Source organism: Pleurodeles waltl, chromosome 6 (genome assembly GCF_031143425.1).
Source record: "Pleurodeles waltl isolate 20211129_DDA chromosome 6, aPleWal1.hap1.20221129, whole genome shotgun sequence".
Classification (NCBI taxonomy): domain Eukaryota; kingdom Metazoa; phylum Chordata; class Amphibia; order Caudata; family Salamandridae; genus Pleurodeles; species Pleurodeles waltl.
The window spans coordinates 1,071,622,611-1,071,649,821 of NC_090445.1; the positions used below are offsets into that span (position 1 = coordinate 1,071,622,611).

Below are 27,211 nucleotides of genomic sequence, written 5' to 3' on the forward strand. Positions count from 1 at the left end.
GAAATGCAGGGATGCACCGTATTTGCAGGAATACGGCACACCCCTGTGTTTTCCCCTTGTGCCGGTGCTGAATTAGGCTGCCTGCACCAACGCAGGCATCCTTGCACCATAGTGCTAGGGTGTCTGCATTGAGGGGATGGATTGTTTATGTGCAGGAAGCAGTCCCTTCATGCACATTATCTATAATGGTGATTTGGCACTTCTACGTGTGCAGCAAAATGCAGCACACATAAAAGTAAAAAAACGTTAGTTTGGAATGCTCGTTTATGTGAAGGAAGGGACACCTTCCTGCACATAAAAAATCATCCATGGCATTTTACTTTTTCTATGTGTGCTGCAGAATGCAGTACATATAGAAAAAGCAAAAAAGGAGGAGGAATAAAAGCATTCCTCCTCGTTTTGCTATGCTAATGCCACCCCTAGGGTGGTGTTCGTTTTTGGTGCTGCCACAGATTTACGATTTCTCTTAAAATCTGGGGCAGCGTCAAAAGCAATGGGTCTTGCTGTGGAACGCCCACTGCACCACCCATTGCTCGTCCCTCTGAAGCAGAAAACTGCGTTGGAGGGGCCCATATTTACAAGGAGGCGTAACGCCTCAAAAAGTGGTGTTACACCTCCTTGTAAATATGGAGCGTGGTTAGCACCATTGGAGCTGCACGTAAAGTGACGCTCCGGTGGCGCTGGGGTTTCTTAAATATGCCCCTTAGTCTTTCTTGACGAGCTACACTTTGTGTCAATCCACCATGTACCTATCCACAAGACATTATACTGCCTCTTTACCCTGGCATTCTGATCAGCACCTCCAGTGTGCGGTGATCTCTACCTAGTTTTAGCCTTTACGAGCTAGTGGTGTCATTCAAGCAGATTTCATCTAGTTTTTTCACGAATCTCTTCCTATCCGAGTCTGCAGACGTGACTCTTTACTTATGCGGTAAAACCTGCATGACCTAGATTGTGAGCTGACTACTAAATTTTCTCCTAATTTCATATTCAGTTCTGAGTATCTGACAGCACCACTGCAAGTATTATGTCAAGTAACTCATCATCCCAAATGAAGCAACATCCTGGGATGGTTTCTCGGCACGTTCCCTTCCTGAAGCTCAGCATTGCAAGACCTAGGCCTACGGCAGTCTGTGAACTCCTAGTGCAACTTTGGTACATTCCATTGAGATGCTGGTAAAGGCCCCAATATTAACACAGAGAAAAAGGTTTAGGCTTGCACATATGTGGATAAAGTTAAAAGTTTGCAGGTGGAGGTGCATTGCAATAAAAGTCTGATATGGGGGGGGGAGGGGTGTTACTACCCATGCCTCTTGTCCCCACAGATATAGAGACCTAATCCTCAGTTTTTCTTTTACTCTCAAGTGCATGCTGTGACAAATATCTCAACGGGCGTGTGTAATTTTTCAAGTATGTACAGATGTAGAGCACAGCATAGATGAGTTTAAGGGGCCTTGCTTTGCTGCATGTAGATCTCTTACATCCTCTGTCCAGATGTTCACGCAAGAATGGATTATGTTTCAAACTAAAGGTGAATACAACAGTTGTAATATGCTGCAAGGGGACGGGGATGAGATAGGCCTGCAAGTTCACAAATAAATGTACGAAGTGCCTAGGACACCCTACTCTAGATGCGCTGCAGAGACAACATGAGGGGGGCAGTTTGGTGCAGGCAACAGAAGAGCTAATGGTGGAAGCGTTGCTGGAAGTTTGTGTCCTAAGTAGTAACACCTGGCAGAGCTTTTTGTAGGCAAAGGGCAATGCGGACATGGGAGTGGCGAAAACTCACCAGAGGATGAATGTCAAGACCGATCAGGGTTGACGACGATCTCTCCGACAGTGGAGTGCTGATGTAGTTGCTAGTGGAAACCAAGCTCATGGAAGCTTAGCATGTTTTCAAACACAGGCCCTGCGGGAAGATTTGAACTATTTTTGAGGGGTCCTTGGGTGTCCAGAAATGTGCGGATCAAGAACCACAACCCTGCATGTCTAGCTTTCTTTTCTTCAGCGGTCCTGTCAGCATACTTGAGGAGCAAGCAGTTATCTGATCAGAGGTTGACATTGTTTATTGGTATCATGAACAGGCTGGTCGCTGGGCTTTGGGAATAATGAGGAGGCTGTTGTTGCTGGTTCTTAGGTGGGATTTAATGGTTTGGGTGAAACACATCTCAGGACTGGAGAACAGCACACTTCATTACAAGTGGCCTCCTAATTTTTATCAGGCTCGTAATCTGAGTTAACAGTTTTATATGCAGTATGACATCCATGGTATCTCTGCAGTTCTGGTGTCTTTCTCCTAGAGACTCTACCTGATGAAAGCTGGTGGAGTTTTCGGGCAAAGAATCAGAGAGAAATTAAAATTAGCCCGGCGAATTGAGCTCCACTCCTAATACCTGATAACTCCACTGCCTGGAGTTTCTGATGCCCGCTGTACTGGTAATTCTGGGAGTGGATAACCTGTCCAAACTCTAGGATACTCGGAATGAGACCCTTATTGCTTTGCCTCTATCACTTAAGATGAAATGCCATGATTTGACTCCAGCTGCTGTGATAGACAAGACTTCATTACTGCTGGACTGCTGTAGAGTAGGAAAGAGGGATATTTCACGTGGTTGAGGGGTCCCTATCTCTGGTGACAGAAGCCACACATTCAGCCATGGAGTGAGTTAAAAGAAAGTCTGGGTAGAAAGAGGATGAGGTACTTGCATTCATTTACTTTGTTACAAAAATTTACTCACGCAAATTTACCATTTGCTTTCAATGGAGCATTACGCAACATAAATAATGCTAAAGAACAAGATAACAATAATTTGAGTAAATAAAGAACCTTCTCCTCCACCTCCTCCTCTCCACCCAACACAAAATAAAAAACAATCCCCTCCGTCACTCAAGAACAAAAACAAGTGAATTCATAAAAATTAGATAGAAAATAGATTTGAACTCAGCTACTGCCATACACTCTTTGGGGAGGAGCGCGTGAAATTGGGGAGATTAACAGGACAGGTAAATAGTTTAACAGGATATTGGCAAACACAATGACACAGATAAAAGATCAAAACACAGTATTCTAAATGCTCTGATAGTTCAGGGAAGATGTCCTGCAGCATTTCTATACAAAGATTGATATTTATTTGATGAAAATAGGCGTGGTGTAGTTTGTGTGTTGGAATATATCTATGGGTTGATTATGAGTTCCATGCTTAGTTTGATGGGAATTAAGTTTTCTTTCTTCCTTCTATTTGCATATAAATGGTAAAAAAATAAAAATGGATTGCCGCTTCTCTACACCGATAGTTGTTTAAACATGTGCATTCCAGAATGATATTTGCTGTACATTCCCCATATTTACAGTAACAAATAACAAATAAAAATTGGATCTAGCAATGGCACATTATTTTACCTCTATGAGGTGAGGGTCCGCAGGAAACAACACCATGTCCGCGAAACACTTTAATGGAAGCTACAGTGGTACAGGGGTTTGCGAGAGCTATGTCTCGCTTATTGCCAGATCCTGCTGTCCTCCATCTTTGCGGAACTAGTAGCTTATGGGCAGCTGAGACTGAAGCAATAACCTCTGGTACGCGGACAAACCCAGTAGGGCATGACTACATTTTATTATATTTCACTAGTTACTGCTTTAATTTCTTTGGTGTTTTGTGAGTGTCACTCCTATAGTTATGTAGCTGCTTCAGACGTGCTTCATGCCTTGCTCCTGAACGCTCAGTGCTAAGTCATTTGGAGGCAGGTGTAGGGCAGGGGTGGCTCCTTCTCTACGGGGAAGGAGTGTCACCCCACATGCTGAGCCAGAAGCAGAAAAATAAAACAATAGATTACTATTGTTTTATTTTTCTGCTTCTGGCACAGCCAGCAGTGCAGGGAGGGTCAGGGCTGGGCCATGGGAAGTGGGAGGTGGGAGGAGGGGAGAGTGCACCTAAGTGCTAAGGTGTGTTTGGCCAGCCGTCTGTGTTAAACACAGCTGGGCTGGAGAAACTGCCCAGACCCCAGGGCTGTGTCTTAGCGGCAGTCACTGCTGCTCAGACCAATCCTGGTGCTGCTTTCATGCAAAGTTTTGCATGAAAGCAGCACCAGGATTGCTGGGGAGCCTGTGCTGATGTCCCAGCATTGAATGCCGGCATTGAATGCTGGGACACCTGAAGAAGAGGAGCGTAAGGCGGCAGGAGGGAGCAGGGATGGAGGCAAGGTAAGTGCTTTTTTAATTTATTTTTTGTATTTTTACTTTGTCTCTGTCCCCCCCAGCTCCCCTTGAGTTATGCAGCGGCCAACGCATGTACAAGGCCCACATTTTCACAAGTTGAGATTAATAATTGAGCACTTAGAGATTGGGAGTAAATCCAGGGTTAATAATCTGTTGAGGTAAATCAGGGTGTTGCCTTTTTACCCATGGATTTAGACGTTATCATCAGGGCTGTGCAAAATAAGGGCCTTATTCTTATTTCCTCGTTATTTGGTGGAGTAATACCACACCTTGTGTGATTGATGCTGTTGTTTACTGGGTGCAATTTTATCACATTGTTCTGATTTATGTTCCTCAAGGCGGTTCATTACCATACAACATGTTTTCATCCATTCTGACATGTCAAACTTGAAAGATTGCTGCTAACCATACAAATAAGCCAGGTTTTACATTGTGAAAGTTGTCAGGTTTACATGGTGAAAGTTGTCTCCATGTATGGTAATTTTTGTACATCATGTCATCGTGACTGTAATAGTCATAGGGCGTCTTTACCTTTTGGTCCACAAACCCATCAGGTCAGTTAAGGCTCTGGAAAGCCTCCCCCACCCTGGAAGACTGCCTGCAAAGTTTGGAAATACCCACGTGCATGGCAAGGACCCCCTTGCCTTCAGTGTACCCGCATGTGATGGAGATGCACTGAAGGTCAAGATGAATGTGGAGCAGGTGCCATGTTTGGTTTGCTTGCTTGGCTGTTTCTTGGGTTTGTATTCTTGCTTCCTTTGTTGAATACATATTGCTTAGCTTTTACGAAGTGCAACAGCAATATCAAAGTAATACTGTGTCATTCTTAGCTTTGTACTTTACTGTGACCCAGAATCCTATGAAATTTTCCCAAGCCCATCTGTGTACCAATGACTTTTGATCTGAAGATGATCTTGAAAATAAGTAATAGGATTGAAACAACATTGACACCATAACAGGCAAGTGAGGTCTTTAAGGTAGGGTCTGAAGTGCTTAAAAGGATCCAGGAATTTGACTACCTGGTATTAGGCTAGATAAGTCAGTATCCTGTGACCTGCATGTCTTAAAGAGTACCCTAGACATAAAGCAGTAGGCTGGAGCCATAATTAAGTTGGCCAAAAAGGCCACATGTTCCCCTTTACACCCAGGAGTGGAAATCTACAAGGTCCAAACAACAGGGACTGCACTTTATGGTGAAGAATTATTGTGGCACTCTAACATTAGTCCCCTGAGAATAGCAGAGAACAACTTTACTAGAAGTCTGGTGAGCCTAGGGAAGGGCACGGCTCTTGTCCCGCCCCCTTTGGACCTGGGAATCCTTGAGATCGCTTCATAGGGCACTGACAAATTGTGTCTCCTAAAAGAGGTCATGCGGGATGTCATCTCGGCCAATGGTGGGGGGGAAATCAAATGGGACACTCAAGAAGGGTTGGAGTGAGGTGGGCCTGGGTAAGTTCTGGTCTGAGCCACAATCCATCAAAAGAGGGGATGCTGCCCTAGTTAGAAACATGATGGAAGAGGCCATTAGATGCTGGGATCATTTATCCTCATCCTCACAAGGAAGTTTGACAAGTGCTTTCCTCCTGCTAAAATCGGTGTACAAGACTGAGAAATTCCTGGATTTTATCCACCTTGTTCGGGCACGGTCGCTATTTTTAGCAGCCTTTACCACTAGTTGGAGAAAGATGAACCAAGGATCTGAACATTGTTTTTATTGCAAAAATGTATGTGAAAGTAGGAGCACCTCTCATTTTTCTGTCCACTTTATGCAAAACCCAGGTCTAAATGGATTGTGCTAATGCATAGGATATTGAGTTACCCACTTGAGGAGAAACATATATGGAATGCAAAGTGAAACTTCTTCAATTGTGGTTGTGGCTGTCTCTAGATTTCTCCTCAGAGCTTGGCTAATTAGATGCAAAATGCTAGAACTTCAATGAAATTATTTTCTAATGTATTCAGGTTTTTTAACACCTGAGGGAGGTGGTTATTCTTCGCACTTTTGTATTTATCCAGGGCAATTGGATGTAAAGTGGTAGATATTTTGTTATATTACATTTATTTTTATTTCTCGAATGTGTTTATCTTTTTGTTTTTAACTTATGAAGTGATTTTTTATTTTCAGTTTTTAGCTCTCAAAACGTGATTATTTATGTATTGCTTGTACTTGATTTAAAATGTTTTTATGCTTGGTATGCTTGGATTTTTTGATAATGAAACAAAATGTTTCGAACTATCAATAAAGAAAAGAAAGGGCACTATAACAGACAAACTGCGTCCAGAATCATTTGATGAGAAATATAGTTGCGTGTCTCACATTGGAAATTCAAGTTGGATGCCAAAACTTAAGTCGTTAATTGTTGTATTTTCACAAATATACTCCCTTCCTGGAAGTGTGATCACTGGGGACACTGAGCACACTTTAAAATGTTTTGTGCTTATTAAATATTTGTTCACATAGGTTGGTCTCTTGAATAACTCAGTGTCTTGAGTCTAAAGCATTTGCTCATAAATGTTTCATATATTATGTGTGCATAACACCATAATGAACCACTGTTATGAATACACTCTATGAGAAGAGCGACATAAACCTTAGGCACTGAAAATCACATATATCTAAAAATAATATGGATTGTCCATGTACCTGAAATGTTGTGTTTCCTTCGGTTCAAAACACAAAATCATTCATCACATTTGATTTGGTAATTTTTCTTTCGAGGAATGTATCCATTATAATTAGTCCTGAGGACCTAAGAAGGAGGAAAAATTGGCGTTTGCACAATTTAGAAAATGCAATCAGTGTAGAAGCCCCCGGTTATCGAATTATTGTCTCTTGTCTGCCTATCAGGCCCCCGGTTCAGCAGTGGTTTGACTTCTGCTTTCTCATTTCAGGGCAGCAGAATGGACGAACAGCGGTGTTCCTTTCCACCCCCTCTGAAGGTTTGTTTAAGAAGTTGGGCAGGTTACAACAAGCCCACTTCCTCTTTCTCATCTGCAAACCATACTGTACATTTTATGACCGTCCTTCTAGTTACTGAATACTTCCATCTCATTATATTACCTCACCTATTTGGTCAGCGTCACAACCCCCAAAGTCACACCCATTTCTTGCCTCAGCTTGGCACAAAAATGTTGATCTAGCCCTGACTTTCCACTCGGTGTCATTTCTTGGACATCCTCGTTTGTCCCCCATCATGAGACCTTCTGCTCGAGTCCCCTTATTTGTATTTTCCCTGTTATTCTGCCCCTTTTGTCAAAATATGGCTTCTTATGTATGTTGGCACCCTCCACCAAACCACTTTTTTTGCTGTCACCATCCTTCATATCTCAGTACCTCACCTGTTAAGTCTTAAATCCTACTTAATGTCCCTGTCATGATGTTTACTTGTGGCTGCAAATTCCCTCTCTGTGAACCTCCTTTTCTGATCATTAGATCTCGTTGCCCTAGCATACATGCAAAGGTAGACTGGCCTATAGTGAACCTTTCCTTACATGTCAGTGCCTTAAAAACCCAGTAGGTTTTAGTGAACAGCCCATTCCATCTCAGGTAGGAAGAAGGTTCTACAACTTACCTACACCTGGCTCTGCTGGCCTTTAAGAGGCACCACTTGGTCTGAAATGTCCCTGGCTCATCAGCTAAATCTGGGTTGCCCCAGTCAGGTGTCTCCACTCTGGCTAAACATTTCTAACCCACACACAATGTACCTTTTTTCTCCATGGCCTTCCTTCCTGCCAAACCCATGACATTCAATTGACACTGTATTGTAGATATCATTGTAGAGTTGGTTGGTCCTAAAGTATTTTAATTATGCATACATTAACATAGGTATTACACAAGTAGGTATGGCCATCACTTGATGTAACAATGCTGGACAATCAATGGCCTCCTATGTTTCAGTGCTAGTGACTCAGTCCATAATCCGAAATGAATGACTGCCTTTCCTTGTTTTCACAGACGGAAGAAGACTATATTCCCTATCCTAGCGTCCATGAGGTAGGATATTTCATACTAATTGTTCGAGGCATGGCAGCTGCTTTCAGGTGTTGTGTGAATGAGCCTAAACATGGAAGAAACCTAAACATTTTATTGAATGTTGAAAGTACTACTATTTTCTCTTGTAATATTTTTAATTCAGAATCCCATGATATATATTTGATTATTTAAGCTGATATCACTTTACTGTAATATATTGTCATTGTTAGAAGACATTATTAAAACTGATTATGCAAAAAGAAAGAAGGATGGAGAGACAGTGTGAGTACAAAGGGTGGAGGGGTAGGACATAATTCAAAGAACCCGATAATACTAGTGATTTTCAACTGGTTAGAGCAGTGCTGCCACATCTAAAGTAAAATGCAAGCAACATTTCCCTTTTAAAGAAGCCGAAACCAAAAGCAAAGCCCAAAACAAATTGCACTACTGAATTTTGAGGATATGAATATCATCGACAAAATATCAACACCAAAATATTGAAAGGAAAGTACGTATAAAGGAAATATAGATTTAGTATTCCTAACACCATATCTGTGTGCCCTGAAGATATATATATCTATATATATATATATATATATATATATATATATATATATATATATATATATATATATATATATATATATATTTTGCATACAAATGTTAAGCGCCACTCCGTGAACTCTGGGTAAAAGATTTTTATTCAAAACCACAATGCTCCACCAACGTGTTTCAACCACTCCTGGTCTTTCTCACAGAGTGCAACGTAGCATTTATATGCATCATAAACGATTGAGCAGTCAGCTGAGCCCCAATGCCAGCACCCACTGTGAAGTGTGCCGAGAATTGAGGCCGTATTGCAAAGAAATATATATTATTTATTTATCAATTATTGTCAAGGTACTTATATGTGGAGTTAGGTGTAGAAAACCTATATTTACCTTTCAATATTTTGGATTCAACATTTTGTCTCCAATACCTCAATATTCCATCTTCGATATTCAGGGACACATATACCGAAAAAGAAGAAACTTTAAACAAGTTGCAATACAAACTCTACACGAACATATGCTAATCAGGTCCCAAAACAACAAGAACAAGCATTTGCAATGGAATGGGTCTCGCGTTTGCTCTAGCAAGAGCTATTTGCGTTGTAAATTCTGAACTGGACATTTCTTGCCACATAAATTGAAAATACAAAGTAAAACAGAAGTTCGCTTGCAGTCAAACGTGTTATCGCAAAAAATGCAATTATCCATGTAACAGGGTCGATGTGATGCAAAGCGCTCGACTACTGCGAGATCGCACTGCATAGGAAATAAATAGAAAAAAGTAGTCCAGAAACCATACGGAAAACACAGAGGCCCTCATTCTGACCCTGGCGGTCGGCGGAGAGACGGCGGTCGGACCGCGAACAGACCGGCGGTATTAAAAATGGCATTCTGACCGCGGCGGTCCCCGCCGCGACCGACCGCTACTTCTCCGCTCCGACCGCCGCGGCGGTCATGACCGCGGGGCTGGAGTTTGCGCACTCCGGCCCGGCGGTCGTCCCAAGACCGCCAAGGGTATTATGACCCTGCCTACCGCCGCGGTTTCTTGCGGGCGGGAACCGCCGTGCGAACCATGGCGGTAAGCACTATCGGGGCCAGGGAATTCCTTCCCTGGCACTGATAGGGGTCTCCCCCACCCCCCACTACCCACCCGAGTCCTCCCCCCACACCCTCCACCCCCCTGCCACCCCCCAGAGGTGGTACGAACCCCCTCCCCACCCCCACCCCGACACGTACATACATGTACCCCGACATGCACACACCCCCAACATGCACATATACACACCCCCTACACACACATACACAACGGGGACACATACCCGCACACATACATGCCGACATGCGCACCTGCCGAACAGCACACATTACCCATAGACACAACAGCACCCCTCTACACACTCACACGCACACCCCCATGCACGCACACATCACACAACACCCCCCCACCCCCTCCCCTCACGGACGATCAACTCACCTTGTGCGTTGGTCCTCCGGGAGGCGACGGGAGCCATAGGGACGTGACCGCCAACAGAAGACCGCCAACAGAAGACCGCCACACAGAAATGTGGGTCGTAATTCTGGGGGCGGTGTTCTGCTGGCGTGGCGGTGGAGGTTGACCAGTCTCCACTTTCCCGCCGACCGCCAGTGTGGCTGCTGGCGGTTTTCCGGCGGAACGCTCCCAGCGGTCAGAATGCGCACAGCGGCACACCGCCGCGGTCGGCGGTCTTCACCGCGGCGGTAACTCGGCGGTCTTGCGAAAAGACCGCCAAGGTCAGAATGAGGGCCAGAGTCTCGTATGTTTTCAGTAGTTGGCCAGTGTGCTTGACGAGGGCTAAGCACCGGAAAAGGCATGACGTATGCATGCCTTCCAGTAATGAAAGGCAAGCCCACAAACCAACCAAACTCATGGGCGTGCGGTGGGCGTGGTCACAAGCCCATAGACAGATTACAGCAGGGATAGACTGCTTTGCGCTCAACCCTAAAAAATAAATCTGATGTTTGAAGTTAATTTACCGCATTGCTAACAAACACCATGGCCCTGGACCACCTACTGAGTGGACAGGGAGGCCTTTTATGACTGCCGGTGAACCCATTGCCTCTGTGATTTGCAAAGCTGATAGGCCTCACTTTGGAACCAATTGGCTTTGACAACCGTTTTAGCCATATTGTGGGCTATGAGTGATAGCAATACGCAGGGTGCACTGAGCCGCTAATCCACTTGGTGCCACTACAGCTGCTACTCTAATGATAGGTACCTCCTTGTTTGAAGAAAAAAAAAGTATTTATTTTTCTTAAACCAATGGGCAAATGTGGTGAATAGATATCTTCTACTGATAGTGATCACTGCCCAGATCCTCACAAATGGGAGAGAGCCAAAGTAAACAAAACAATGTGCTTGCATAAGTTGGGTTCTTGGAATGTACAGATTTAGAAGACAGCATGACCTTCAACGAATATAATTCTGAGCACAACACTGAGCTGTTTGAGCAGAAGAAAGGATGTTTACTACCTGAAGCAGCCAACGACAATAGCTGATTAAGACACTGCAGTTTCACGCTTCAGCTCATGCAGTTTACTGCAATGATCAGAGCCGACCATAAACTATGTGGTAGAAGCAGACGAGACAAACATCTTTGTGTGATTTGAGGTTTATTTGAGATGAAGAGATCAGTGATAGATAGAGATGGGATTGCTGGAGAGGTTCGACTGTTCTCAGCCTAGGGCTGCCATGTTCTCATTATCGCGTATGTGTGAATGGAGAAATTTCATGCATTCAGAGACACTGTGCACACACAGAGGAATCAAAAGGCATTTATTGGGGGGGGGAAGGGGAGGCAAAGGTTGCCATGCACATCTGGGTCTTTCAGTCCATCATGACATATCCCTAAATCAGGCTCTTATTCTCTTTAAAAGGTTTCGGTGTGTTTGTGCATTGTGATTATCAGTTATGAGTGCTGTGAAATATTGTATCTCAGTTGAACCTTTCTTCCACCTTCAGAATGTAGCCTTGACTAATTGCTATTGCTACCATTAGAGAGTTAAGTGTTTTAAGGAAGTAACTAGATTAAATAATTTCATAGGGCTAGTGACACATTTGGAATTATGGTGGTATACACCATGGATGTTTTCCAGGAACCACCTCCAGCCCCAAGATCCATGGAAAATATTCTCAATCTCCTTCTGCTTTTATTCCCATATATGGGAGTTGTAACCCCATGCCGGAACATCCAACAAGGTGGGCAGATCTTTGGGGTAAGCAGACAGTGACTACTTAACACTAGGTGCTGTTTAACGGGTTGGTTTTAGCCATACAGCTACGAAATTTTAAGTATGATCCTGACTTTACCACTTCATCAAAATATGCCAGTAATGAAAACTAGGCAGGTCTCCCAACAGAGTGACATTTCAAAGAGAGACCAGAACTTGGGCCTTTCCGTTAGAATCTATCCCTCCACAATTTGGTGTAGGGGCAAATGGAGAACTCCGGAACTAGGAGGCGTGATGTATAATTTCGGTCCTTGGGCTTTCTTGGATAGTGACTTTAGAATATATTCCTCTCTTTCCAATTTTTACAAAGATTGGAAGCACTTGGAATCAGGCTAAACGCTAATAGTAACGTGATGCACCAGCAGCAAAGCTTCAGTGCCTTTGGCAGAGCCTCTGCTGGCACAAGCTATACCGAACACACTGAGATCTCGGTCTCCCCGATGAAGATTTCTGATTATGGTGGGCTGTAGGCTGCCAGGGCAGCGGAGTACATCCCTCCCCTGACCTTGTGCAGTGAAGTACGGCCAGCCATACATTAAGGGCTTCAATAAGAGGCTGACTGTCAAAGGACTGCCAGCCTCGTGGTGACGATCGGACTGCGGCTAACCTTGGCGGTCCGACCGCCACATTAAAACCCTGGCAGGCGGACCCACCAGGCAACCACCGTTCCCGCCAGGAACATCGTTCCAGATGGGTTGATGGCGGTCTGAGTTGTACTCAGTCAGGGCACCCACAAACTCAGTGCAGCCTGGCTGATTACAGCTCCCTTACCACCAGCCTTTTCATGGCGGTTACCACACCATGGAAAGGCTGGCAGTAAAGGTGTGCTGGGGGCTGCAGGGGCCCCCCTTGCCCAGCAACCTCGGAATGCACACTGTCTGCTTTGGGACAGTGCTCATTCCGAAAGTGCTGTGTGCTACAATATTGGCCTTGGCTAACTTCAAGGAGCCGAGGCCAATATCGAAGCACTGTTCCCACCGGTCAGCCCAGTGGGAATGTGAATTACAATGTTCTCGCAGGTCAGCTCGGCGGAAGCATTGTAGTATGCTCGGGGAAACGGCACCACCATGGCGGTGGCGTCCTGCCCACGAGTTTGCTGGTCCTGCGATGGGACCGCCAAACTCATAATTAGGCCTGAAATAAAGATCTTAAACTCCAGAGGCTATCTGCCCATTAACTACATGTGGCTAATTTAAAGTCTTTAGGGTGGACTCCTGCTAGTTCCGGGGCACTTTACTGCATGTTCAGGACCTTTTCACTGCAGCTGTTCACATTCATCCTTATTAACACCTCTGAAGGTAAATGTGTTCCTAAAGCAGCCTGTGTGTACAGCTTATTTCTCTCAATATCTGTTTATTACGCCTTCTTATATTTCAAATGGCTCCAGGCCGCTGAGGCTTGGAAATGGGTCAGAGGAGATGAGACTCAAATACTGCCACCTGAAAGCCACATAGTTCTGTATTTGTCCATGTTCATTCATCAAGTTGTTGCAAAGCTTTGGGATAAGGCATGAAAGGTGCAACCACTACCACGTTCTCTCTGGATCCTGGGAATACAGAGATGCACATAACATGTAGAGTATTGTAGGTGAAGGGGAGTGTAGTGTTGCAGGAGGCTGTAAAGCTCCCATTTCTCCAGTCAATAGGAGATTTTGTGGTTCGGAAAAATATTTTTTAATAGTACTTATTACTCAATAGGTAACCAGTGAAAGTTGAGGCACACGGCTGAGACATGCTAAAATTTTCAGACGTTTTCAATGAGACTGGGAGCAAAATTCAGAACCCACTGAATAGATTCCAGCAGAAGAGTTGATAGGCTCAAATCAAGGATTCAGCTATACCCAATCACTGATGGATAACTTAGCGGACTAAGGAGACACTCTGGGGCTGATTCACCGCAATTAGTATATCAACCGATGCTGGCCCCTCACAATCAGAGCTCTCCTTCACAGTGTCAATGCTGTGGCATCCTGTCCAGCAGCTCAAGGCTTACCAGCAGGTCTGTCTATTTTAGAAACTCCTATCTTTTCAGATGGCCTCCCAAGTTCTTCAATCTACATTGTCCCATACCAGGTTAAAAGCAGAAAATTTGGTGTCCTGCATCAGTGAAGTTGAGGACATGGAACAGATACCTCAAATATGGGACGATCCTGTCGAAAGCAAGATACTTTATCTTACCTTTCACATCACATGGTTGACCATGCCCCATCCTCACCCCTTAAATAGCCTATATAAAGCTGAAGGGCTCAGATAAAGGGTAATATCTGAAAACTAGAGGACATTAGCAGGCCTAATGCTGTTTTTGCCTTGCCTCTTAAAGAAGGTTGCCAAGTACAATGGCAGGGTTGGCAAAAAGCTAGTCAATGTAGTAGTCCCTACTATGTATGGCCACCCCTATTTGACAAAATCTAAAGTCCCACAGGCCTTCAAAAACATTTAAACGTACACAGTATGAATAGTCTACCTGAGAGATATCCAAAAAGTTTACAGTTTATATTTAGACAAAAAGGCTCGCAGGACAGTTTTTTCGGTGAGAGTTGAAGCATTTGCTGGTCTCGAGCCTGAAACCACAGGAGGCAAGCAAGGCTGGCACATCCTTCATTTTCTTAAGGGAATTTACTGGTTTGTTACTCCATTTAGAATAGCGCTTTGGTGATAGTGCTAACCATTGTTGCCAGAACTATCAACGCATTTTGCTTTTGGAAAAAAGGACCTGCTTAGTTCTGGTTCCCGTAATGCTTGGTGTATTATCCGACCTGGTGCATTCCTCTAGGATGCTGAGGGTGGCCACTGTAGAGAACCGGGAAGAATGAGTTCAAAGGCTGTGACTCGCTGGGGCTATCTATTGTGAAACCTCATCTAATCAGAATGATGGGAGTTTGGAGAAAAAAGGGATTGTGGATCAAATCCCTCATAGGTAGCCTGGAGAGTTTGCAATTCTGGGCTCAATTCATCTGTTGTTGGAGGAAATACCAAAGCTTGCATCATCCGCCTCTCTTTAACATCTGTGCAGCCTTGGATGGAGGGAGTGAGTGAAAGAATAAAGGGTCTATTTACAAAGTACCCATTACTCTACGAGTCTTGCTTTATCCCTTTGTAATATGGTAACCGTTCATGTTCATCAAACAAAAGCCAATCGTAGGAAATTAAATATAAAGTACAAGCTGAGGCAGTCTGGATATAGTCAATAATAGAAATGAAGAAGAATTAGGCTGAGACGGCATCTTAGCAGAAAGAGGACAACAGGCATTTGTAAAAGATCTGTTCAGCTACAATAATGGAGCCAACAACTGATCTGTCAACACAAAGCCTAAAGACCATAAAGCACAGATGTTCCCTTGAAGAGTACAGTTATATTTCTGAAACACTGCCTGCTTAGCAGACATGTCTCCACCAAACGTCAGTCCTTGAACAGTAAAGCCCTAAAAGCACCTGTTAGCAGGCCCCTTGTTAAATGTAACTGTGAGACCACCAGGTCCTCGTCCTGCTGCAGGGCGGACGCCCCTTTTGCTTTATCTGGTTTAGTCTCAGTACCCCAATGATAATGTGGATCCTAGCACAAGACCCGCTTATTTTATGCCATTAAACATAAGTGCTGGCGAGCAGTATAAGTTATGTAATTTCGCTTAATACTAATGTTGGATAATTTGTCTCTTTTGTTCCTTTTACCACTAGTTGGAGGCTTCTAAGCTGTGTTACCCGCCTCTTCACTTCTTACTCACCTTAAATATCCGATATCACCATTATCATCATTAGCTTATTAAATATTAAAACCCTTGAGAGTTTATTTACTTAGGACTGTTAGGTGAAAATCAAATGAATGAGAACAGGTACGTTTTTAACAATCTCGAAAGGTCAAACAAAGTCGATGGTAGCTCTGTGGTTTGTGGCCAGTGGAGCTGTAGGTCACATGCTGTGCACATTCCTGACATCTAATGTTGGGCATGGAGTGCTACATTTGCTTTTCTTCGAAAAAGGAGTTTGGTTTTGAGGTGACTTCGGGTACCTCGCCTCAAACCCACAATGCATCAGGACACAGACGCCAGCATAGGTTTTGTTTCCACCATTGGGTTCAGAGGTGCGTCAATTGCTTCATTACCGTTGCGGACCAAAGAAAGCTTTTGACGCTTGAGAAGCGGAATGACAAAAACTTCCTTCCACGTCATCCACCAGTACTTAAAGAACTCTGACTTCTTTGTGATCCTGCGATTCAAACAAGCACGACCAGGTTGAACGAGAACTACTCATTTGGTGGAAGTGGATGGCAAATACTCCGGACCAGATTTAAGAAGCCCCTTGAGCCACATTAGCGTAATTTTTCTGTCAGCTTGCCATATTTACAAAGTGACACAGTCCACGCATTGGACCACTTTTTCATCCCTTGCACCACATTCTGCCTGCGCCAAGCGAGGCTTTCCGGCGTTAGGCGGCCCAGAAAAATGGCTCAGTGGAATCTCTGAGATTTCACTGTACCGTTTTTAGCATCATTTTTAATGTCTACCCAAGGCAGGAGTTTAAATTACGCTCCCATTGTTTTCAATGGGCCTCCTTTCTGTTTGTAGGATTAGCGTCAAATGTTTTTGTGCTAATCCTGCAAAGCGCCATAACTAGCATCAAATGTTTTGACACTAGTTCCCTAATGTGCACCATGGTGTGCCGTATCATAAATACGGCGCCACAATGTGACATTAGGGGGGCGCAATGGGACACAAGAAAAGTGGCGCATCATGACATGATGTGGAACTTTTCATAAATCTGACCCTCCTTTTCAGGTTTGCCTCTCTGCAATAACATGTTTCTGTGGTCAGATCAATAGTGAGTCTGTAACCGGGCCAGATTTAAGAAGCCCCTTGCACCACCTAGCACCACATTAGCATAATTTTTCTGATGCTAACGTGGCGTTAGTTTGGCAAAAACGCTGCATCATATTTACTAAGTGGCGCAATGCACGTATTGCACCAATTTGTAAACCCTTGCATTGCATTCTGCCTGCACCAGGCATAATGTATGCAAGGGGGGATATTCCAGCGTTAGGAGGCCCAGAAAAATGGCGCAGTGGAATCTGTGAGATTCCACTGCACCATTTTTAGCATCATTTTTAACACCTACCTAAGGCAGGCATTTAAATGACGCTCTCATTGTTTTCAGTGGGCCTCCTTTCTCTTTCCAGGATTAGCGTCAACATTTTTTTCACTAATCCTGCAAAGCTCCAAACTAGCATCAAAGGTTTTGCCGCTAGTTCCCTAACGTGCGCCATGTTGGGCCATGGTGTGCTGTATCATAAATACGTAGCTCACATGGTGTCGTTAGGAGGGCAAGATGGGCGGCAAGAAAAGTGGCACAGCATAGCATGGTGCGCCACTTATAAATCTGACCCTTAGTGACCACAATAAAGCCGCCTGTTCATCATGTAAGGCCTTCCGATCCAAGAAAACTATTAGGTACAAACAGGACAGAAAGTAGCATTTTATGCCAGGATGCAGTGCCAGGACTCTATGACTCCCCGTCTGGATCAGTGGCATAACATAAGCCCCCACATTGTGGGGAGCCCTGAGCTCCAGAAGGCCCACCTCAGCAAAAGTGAAAGGTGGTGGGCCGGTGAGGGGAAGGAGGGCCCTCTCCATCTACTTTGCAGGGGCCACTCAAGTTTCGTTACTCCACTTTGCAGTGGCTGGGGACGTGTCAGGTTTTGAGATCAGTGACGATGTGGGTAAACTCTCCAGTACCCGAGAGGACCATCGCGAGGAAACCCCTATCAATATATCCATTGAAATTTCCAACACCAGAGAGGCAGAATCTTTAGGATGCCCAATGAAACCTTAATCCAGAACTAAGACCATGTCTTGGGTTTCAGGGATCAGTACTGAAGACCGTTCATCACACCCCTGGCCTCGAAAGACACAATACCTACTCACACCTCTTGAGTGAAGTCCATTATTGAAAATGGTGGTTTGTTTGAAAGGTAGCTTTACTTGTCTATTACCAGTTCATACTTCTTGTATTCTTCAGCTTCTAGTGTAGCACATGACATATGATAACAGAATAGCTACGGCAGCCTGTCCCAAGCATTCTGAAATCCAGGGAATTGGATATATAACATAAGCACCATGCATCTTATTCAGATTCCTGCGGTAATCGAGGTCCAGGCACAAATGAAAGGTTTTGCTCGTATCAGGCTTACAACTAGTCCTTAAATTTCACACGTTCACGCCTCTTTCACACACAAATGTTGGCAGGGTAAACCTGGTGGGGTGTGTGGGAGAAAATAACACAGGATTCTGAGTTCCGCAGCTTGAAAAAGTGGAATAAAGTATAGAGCTTTTTATGCCATCCAGACTCAAAATATGAGGTATGGAAACTGGAATGGAAAGGTCGTATTCTACCTGATAAATATCGCATTTCCTGTAATAGTATTTACCACGCCCAGTATTACCTTCCAAACAAATGGGCCACGCAGAATGAGGCTCACTGTGTAGATCCCAGGATGAGAGGGTTGTATGACAATATTGGGGACAAAACGATTATGGGGCCAAAATAAAAAGGCCTAAATATCGAGGACCACAATTGTGAGACAGAATGTGCGTATAGGTAAGTATAGTTTTGCTATACGTGTATGTTCTTAATATATATATATATATATATATATATATATATATATATATATATATATATATATATATCTTCTAGGGACAAAGATGTGTTGTTAAGCATAATAAACATGTGCTTACCTATATCAACTTTCTTTGACAATATTTTGATCGCCTATATATTTTGCCTCAATATGCTGCCCCCACGGTATTTTGTAGTGGATATTCTGATGCAATCCCAATAAGTGATTTCAGCCTATATGCCATTCCTGGTGGCTGTGCAGGCTTACAAACTAGTCGACTTGTTAAGTCTTGGTCATTTACGGCACTGCCTGAGGCCACCCTCAGCAATGCAGAGAGTTGTATAATGTCAGTCCTTTGTCAGGGCCAGTGTTTTCCCCCATTATTGTAATACAGTGCCTGACTCAGGAATGTATGTGTCACCTGAACCCTGGATAGATGAGGCTGCATGGCAACCACCTGTTTAAGGAGTAGTAGTTTTTTCACCAATCGCTGGCACCAGTAGAAGGTGAAGTTCAGGCCGGTTTGTAAGAGGCACTAGTATCTCAGGTGCACAAAGAGTCTACAGATCAGTATACTGTTCCTCTGACACAAATTAAGCGCTGGCAGAGATCCAAAAACGTCAGTCTTTCCCAAATTGATGTTATCACAGCTCACTTTCGGTCACCGAAGATGTCATCAACCATATAATGCTCATCCTACAACAGTGAGTATGCTTTCTCCAAACGTTTTCAGTCATTGGCCATTTTGTCTCCGAGAGGAACCAATTTACAAGCAGCTAAAAGTAGTCATTGGCAAGGGAGAAGTGGTCCTATGTGTAAACCCTAAATCTAATCTGAGTTTGCCCTCCTTTCACTTCCACCATTTGTCAGCGAATGGCGTTAAAGCACAGAGAGAGAAGTTGGAAATGTCTCCACCATGAACCCTGCCTATCGAAGTCCCTCTCTCTGCTACACAAGTCCCAGCTATAATGACATAGGAGCTATCGATCTGCTCAAGTTCAATATTAAGCACTGTTAGAAGGCGCATACTAAGGTATAAATCATTCTACAGCATTTCCAGTCCTGTGCCCATATAAGACTGAGGTGCTTGATTTCTAGAATGCTATGGGGCCCTAGGAGATAGTAGGACTTTCTCTGCTGTTTTCTCATGGTCACGGAAGAAGGACAAGTTCCATGGCTGTCCGTGGATGGAGATAGCAAGGTGGCTTCCATTACTTGTTGCTGGCGGAGGAGAGTAGGGTTGCCACCACTGTTTGATGAATACGAGCGAGAGGTGGCTCCAGTTGCTCTCCGGTAGATGGAAGAGTAAGGTGGCTTCCACTCCTCTCGCTTCTACAGGAGAAGATTAAGGATAAGGTCACTCCCAATATTCTTCTCTGGATGAGGATACTAGGGAGTCTTCCACTACTCTCATCTATAAAGGGGAAGATTAAGGATATGGTGACTCTCTTTTCTTCCCAAGATGGAGATAGTAGTGTGCCTCTCACTACTCATTGCTGGATGGGGCGATTAGGGTGGCTACCACTCTCATTGCAGATGGGTGAATAAGGTGGCCTACACTGCTCTCGCCTCTTAAGGGTAAGTATAAAAATAATATAACTTCCACTGTTCTTCTTTGTTTGGGAGTTACAAGGGGTCATCCATGTGTCTTACCTGTAAAGGGGAAGACTAAGGATATGGTGATTCTCACTTTTCTTCTCTGTGTGGTGATATGGTGGCATCCTCTAATTTCCCACGTATGGCATGTAGGGTTGGCTCCCCTGTCCTTCCTCGGATCGGAGTTTAGGTATCTTCCACCACACTCTAGTAGATGGAAGAGTAAATAGCTTTCATTAACTTTTAAAAAACTAGTCAATCCTTGGGAAAACATTAGACCAGTGTGCTGGATATTGCCAAAGTGGAGTCAAACCACTGCAGCACGTAAAACAAAAGACGAGCCCTCTCTGTTAATGCTTCCCTGATCTGGAACATCATCCCTATCAACATCCAGATCAGCTCTGACTCTTCTACAATTCACAAAAAAAGTTAAAGACACACCTCTTCAAGGAGCAGTATTCCTCCCACTCAGTGCCTAATTTGTAAAGAAGTAGGAGGCTTCAACAGCTTGCACCACGTAGTGCCCTGCAAGCTCTGCCAATGACAGCAACAACACCACTACTAAAACTGTGACAATTCAGACTATTCCATGTCACCCACAGTTATTTGAATCGCATTGGTAGGTGGTATTGATCATTTTAATGAATATTGGGTTATTAAGAATTTGTTCTGCTTATCTGAAAAGTGGGCCGGCAGCCCTACCATGTGGTAGGCTATCATTAGTGCCAGTGTTGAGACTAAAGTGCTGTGCCGAGCACTGGAAACCATTGTCAAACTAAACACAGTCCCCACTACTCCCAGTGACTAACTTTTCAGGGTCATGTCCCCACGTCAGCTCTTCATGGGAATCAAGTAGGTCCAAGTTCTACAAATACCCCTACATACATAATAATGCTACCTGTGCTGACTGAGATTAAGGATTAATTGTCTTCTGTTAGACTGTACTGCGTGTGGCAACATGGAATGGCTCACATTACTGTCCTCAGAATGTTGAGGAGTGGGGTACATTTAACTACTCTACTAGAGTGGCGAAATTAGAAAGGTGCCAGTACTCTCCCTTGAGCATGAGGGAGTGGTTCCAGACACCCCTCCCTGTCAGAACCCCTGTGCAATGCCTTAAAATGAAATGAGCATCCAGGAACTACATGAGCAGGGACATCATGTGAAGCTATGAATGACGTATGCTGCTGACGCTTTAACTAGTCTAGTATGTGGGCATTACTTCTCAGGCTCTCAGTGGACACTCAAGTCAGAGAGAGCACTATATGAAAAGTATACCTTGTCACTTGATGCTTCATAGCGCATTAAACAAAAAAACTAATCAAATTATAAATTAAGATGCTCATGAATGGCAAGAGTTATTAACCACAGAGCACCTACTACCTGTCAGGTGAGAGTGCAAAGTCCCTGCTGTGTGCAGCAGCCTTGGGTTGGGGCATGTGCCTGCATTATGTGGGTTAAGTGACATAAGTATTTGCAAACACGGGGGCCTGATTTCGAGAGCAGAGATCCTGTCCGCCATATTACTATTTCGTTATTTCCTATGGACGTCGTAATAAGGCGGACGGGGTATCTGTCACGTTTGTGACGAAGTAACCGGTCCACCAAACTCTAAATCAGGACCATAATCTCCTCAGGGCTTAAAAGAATGGCTCATTAGGATGAAATGTCAGGAGGTTATTGGACTTGGAGTGTGCCTGGTGTAATTCGATCATGATAATCCAGGGCTAATTCCTGTTTTGTTTTCCCCGAGCGAGTGTTGGTACCTTGCCAAATAGGCCTGGCGTGAAGGAACTCTCCAGTGACTGGCATTCTCCTATATTCAGAGTGCTGATTCTACAAAGTGGTTGTTTTGTCTCCATCTTTCACTTGCACAAGATACAGCTACTGCACCCCATTACATAGACGCTACAGCTGCCATTGGAAAGAACCACTGCACTCCTCACCTATAAGAGAGTTAGACTCCCATTTATTGCAGTTTTATGTGGGTGCTCATGCAGCACAGCAAGAGATAAAAAAGCATCATTTACTAACCATTTTAAACACATGTGGCATAGAGCTAATTTGTACTTTGTATCCATTAATACATAAGGGCCTTAGGCTTACAAAAACTGGCCCCAACTTCCAACCAGTATTTTAGCGAACATGATGGAATTTTGTGAACCAACCTTCTGTACTAATAGGTCGCTTTGCAAAATTCCAAATCGCATTGAGCTGCAATTTAACCTACCTCATTAATATTCATTAGGTAGGTGACAAATTGCAACTCAGTCGGATTCGCTGTGATCGCATACATGGTGGCCTACAACTGTCCGCAGATCACCATGGGGGTCATTACAACCCTGGCGGTCCAAGACCGCCAGGGCTGTTCTGGAGGAAGCACCGCCAACATGCTGGCGGTGCTTCCAGGGGGATTACGACCGCTGCAGATGCGCCGTGGTCGCACCGCCGGGACCGGCGGTTTCCCGCCACAGTGGTCCCGGCGGTTTTAATCCGCCAAGCAGCGCTGCCCATGGGATTACGAGTCCCCCTACCGCCAGCCTTTTCCTGGCGGTTTGAACCACCAGGAAAAGGCTGGCAGTACGTGGAGTCCTAGCGGGGATCTCCTGATGGGTGCGGCGGGAGTGCGGCTGCATTGGCGGCCGCCCGGCGGTCAGACATTCCGCCCGCCAAGGTCATAATGAGGGCCCATGTCTGTAACTATGTATTTTTAAAAAATATGTTTTTTTTAAAAGTTTCCCTCAGAGTTGGCAATGGTCTCCTGGATAACTGACTCTCCCAGAGAACTTTTTTTCACATTTTAAAAATGAGAAGGGATCTTAACAGGACTTCTTCTATTTTGTGCATCTGTTACCACCCCAACTTGAAAGCTGATAACTTGTCCACGGTGTACGTCAAGATTTTCAGTGGACACCCATTGATTTATATGGTATTGAATTGAAACCTGCAACACGCTCCTTCCAAATTGCGAAGCAGTATCCATTCAAATCTAATTTTAAGAGTTGGCAAAAGCTTACAGATCAAGAAATGTTATATGTGCATATGAAAAACCTATTTTGTGGTCACAAACCATCCTATTTTACAAGTCAGAGCGTTTGCGCCCTGAGAAGTCTAGCCATAAGTGTCTCCAGCTCTCTTCTAAAGTAGAACATCACATCTCTGAGAGGAGACACCCACTCCAATTCACATTTTCAACAAAATACCACATTCATTATTTTGCAATTTTTACTTCATGAATGTAAGAATTAGGGTTATTACTTGATTGGAGTAATAGTCACCCCCAAGTAATAATTACAATTATTGTCAGGGTGAACTACTAAAGTAACTAAATAAACCTGACGTCAATCCCCCTGGTAATAATAGTGCAGAGCAAACAGCCTTAGCTTAGAGACAATATTTAAAGTAGTTATGCATATTCTACAAAACAGCAATAAAGTCGAAATGCAACACAATAAAAAACTCAAAACAAATTAGAAACATAGAGTAAAATGTAATAAACAAAGTGACATAAAAATAACAAAATCTAATAAGAGGAACCAGAGACATGCATTTTTTAAGTTTTAAGCAGAAATAGTACCAAGAGGTACAAAGCACCAATGATAGTTAATGGTCAGGGTGGGCCAGGACGTAAGCGCAATTTGATGCTGACAACGATGGTGCGTGGTTCAGATACACTAACCACATTAGTCCTGGGCAAATATTTTATTTTCTGACTTTAGTCCTTTTAAGTCCCATACACCACAGATGTACACTTCTAAAGCACACCAGGGCCTCAAAAGAGGATTTAGAACTCACATTGTGACAGACAGAGGCAAACAAGAGTCCAGTCCAGGCCCAGTTGCAACTAATCTACTGGACAGTTGCAGGAAAAAGCCTCTTGTAGCTCACTGGGACCCTGTAGCTTTAACAAGAGATCAGTTTTACGACTATTCGATTCCCCTTTTTTATACTTGGCAGAAGAGAGAGAGCAGGATCTGTCTTCTAGGATGTTCTCAGGTCTCAAGTAGCAGGTTCAGTCATCAGATCTTCCACAAGACCAGGAGTTTTCTGAAGTGGGTGCATATTTATGTCTGAATCTACCTAGAGGGTGGGAATTACCACAGGTGACAGTCTAACCAACAGGGTAAACGTTTTCGGGGCTAACCCTTGGGCATGTCCAAGGTGGTTGAAGTCTTCAGCCACACTAAACTTGGGCTCTAAAAAGGGTGTGCAAAAGGAGCGTACTGTGTTAATCCTAGTGTCCTCTGAACTCCAACACCAAAATCCAGGCTTAGGTAGTCCCTGTACTCACAACAGCCTCAGAGACAGAAGTTCAGTGGAACATAGCTGAGTTTTCCACAACCAGACATGAACACACAAGAATTGTTTTGTCCTCCGGCCTTTGCCCTTAAAGTGCATCCCAAATGTTACATGTAAACCCAGCAGACCTATCAAACAGGCTGTGGAACTGTAAAGTCAAGAAGAGGCTGACTGTATTGGGGCCTGACAAGCAGGGGAGGCAAATGAAAGGCCCTGACCAAGTGTCAGCTAACATTTGCCTGTGACTGTGTGCCCCAATTGTCATATGAAGAACCCCATCAAACTGGTCAAGTTGGATGTGACATCCAAGCACGACTTGAGACTTTAATCCCTAAAACGGTCCTCCCTGCCATCCCTGCGTATTCTGTCAGATTCAGATGAGTCATCCATGCCGATTCAGGGCAGCCTGTTGTTTGCTTCAGGGAACAAGTGCATGCTTCATTTACACATTTTCAAAAGCTAATTACAGTTTGGACCCATAGCAAAATTTCCATTGCATTCTTGTGTATGCGCTTTGATTTATGCAGATGCAGCCAACTGTAAAAATAAGATTGGCAACACCAAATACTCAGCATTTTAGAGTTGAGACCAATATGCTTAGCAAAGGCTTGTTTTCATATTTATAACAAAATGCTTTGGCACACACTCCCTTACTGATAGTGCTCCACACAGGTCAACTGGGGGAATTAGTCGTTATCCAAAGCCAGCCACTCTCCAATATAATCCATAAATAAACAGTACAAATGATTATACTAACATTGGCAACCACTATTTAAAATGACCTACTTCGAAACAGGACGAAACATAACAAAACGCAATAGCCATAGACTCCTTTGACTCTATTGAAAAAGAGTCCTGGAACATTAGAGTCAAAAAGCTCCTGAGGCACAGAAGTGGAAGAATTACTCTTAATAAATGCCTGGCACATACCACATGTTAGTTTGCTTGCTGAACTCGCATTAAGTTGTATGTGCAGTAGTTTTTAATACTTTTTTTCATCTAAATGATCAAATTCTAGTTTGCCCCCTATTTTAGATACTAAGGTCCAGATTTAAGAGAGCCTAACACCATCTAACAACACATTAGCATATTTTTTTCATGCTAATGTGGCATTAGATGGCCAAAAACACCGCACCATATTTACAAAGTGGCGTAATGCTTGCATTGCGCCACTTTGTAACCCCCCTGCGCCACATTATGCCTGGCCCAGGCATAATGTATGCAGGGGGGAGTTCACCCGTTAGGGAGGGGGGCAGAAATAATGGCCCCAAGAAATCTAAGAGATTTCTTTGCATCATTTTTATCGGCATTTTTAAAGCCTGTTCACAGGAGGCATTAAAAGTAGGCTCCCATTGTTTTCAATGGGCCTCTGGGTGCTTTGCAGGGTTAGCGTCAACATTTTTTACGCCAGTCCTGCAAAGCGCCAAACATTATGACGCTAGTTCCCTAACTACCACCATGGAGCGCTGAATTTTAATTACGGCGCATACATGGTGGCATAAGAGAGGCGTTAAGGGGCACAAGAAAAGTGGCGCTGTACTAGGTACAGCACCACTTTTCATAAATCTGCCCCAAAATTGTTAGACAACTTAAGGATTTCACATAAAGGGATATTTTGGTATATAATAGATTGTCCTACCGATTTTATAAAATGTGTTAAAATGGTTTGGGGTGCAAACAGAGTAAGAGAAAGCAGGCATTTTACATTTTGTGACAGTAAAGCTATTGAAACAAGGAGAAGGGCGGTACATAGGAGTGTAGCAGACTTGACTGAAATGTTGATGTAAGTAGAGTATGTGTTCATGGCAAATACATTGTTAAAAAAAGTACAAAAGCGCTTTGGCTAGATCTTTGTAAAGACGCGTTTTGTGGCTGTTGCAGGGCAGCGAGCAGAGTGTTCACTATCTAGAAAATAAGTGGCTAAAAAAAAATACTTGCTCTTGTCTTATAGCATATTTCATGAAACTAACGGGCTTCTATGTGCATAGTAAAATTGATTGGGATGCAGATGCTTCACCTCGAGAAACCCAGCATCCCCACCCCCCTGTCTATTTAGGCTGGTTTATGTTGTTAGGATCATGGCTGAGCAGCACTATTTTGTAAAGGCATGGTCACGAGTTTTCCCTAAGGTGGACTTGATGGTTCAATTGCTATCTTACCTGCACCAGGGCTTCAAGACAAACCAGGGACTTTGACTTTGGCGGTGGTGGAAAGCATCCATTTTTATTCGATTGAAATGTTACTTTTAGAAACCCTAAACGGCTGTGTCAACCCTTAGGAAATTTACAGGGAATTAAGAAAGGGGCAACTAAACTAATTAAGCTAGATGCTTAGCTATGTTACGTCACTGACAAATATCATACACATTTGTCCTCATTGGGAGCATCTCATTAAGATATACATCATTTATCGGCCTTTATAAAAAAAACGACACCCAAGGAATCAGTATTTATAGGGGCAGATAAATACCTTCTGCCAAGGTTTTCGCCATCCAAATGGAGAATAACATGCGGATTTGGTGATGCCTTCCTCACTAAAATCTACATGTAACATTATTCGCGGGACATTTTCCAAAATGTACCTAGAAAAAATGTGGTAATTAGTGAAAACCCATGATTCCAATTCCTTTGCAAACTGGAAAACCGGTCCATTCATAATGAGGGCCTAAGAGTGGGAAGTAATAACTTAGTAAGGATTTAC

The 27,211-nt window shown here is 43.8% G+C and overlaps 1 protein-coding gene across 5 annotated transcripts in view; it reads left to right on the forward strand.

The window, feature by feature from the left end:
* RAP1GAP (RAP1 GTPase activating protein) overlaps positions 1-27,211 on the forward strand; it is a 431,870-nt gene that overhangs the window by 288,199 nt on the left and 116,460 nt on the right. For all 5 annotated transcript variants that reach the window (XM_069240088.1, XM_069240087.1, XM_069240086.1 and 2 more), the window contains 2 exons: positions 7,109-7,156; positions 8,172-8,210. In XM_069240088.1, the coding sequence (XP_069096189.1) occupies positions 7,109-7,156; positions 8,172-8,210 (87 nt within the window). The remainder of the gene's footprint in view (positions 1-7,108; positions 7,157-8,171; positions 8,211-27,211) is intronic.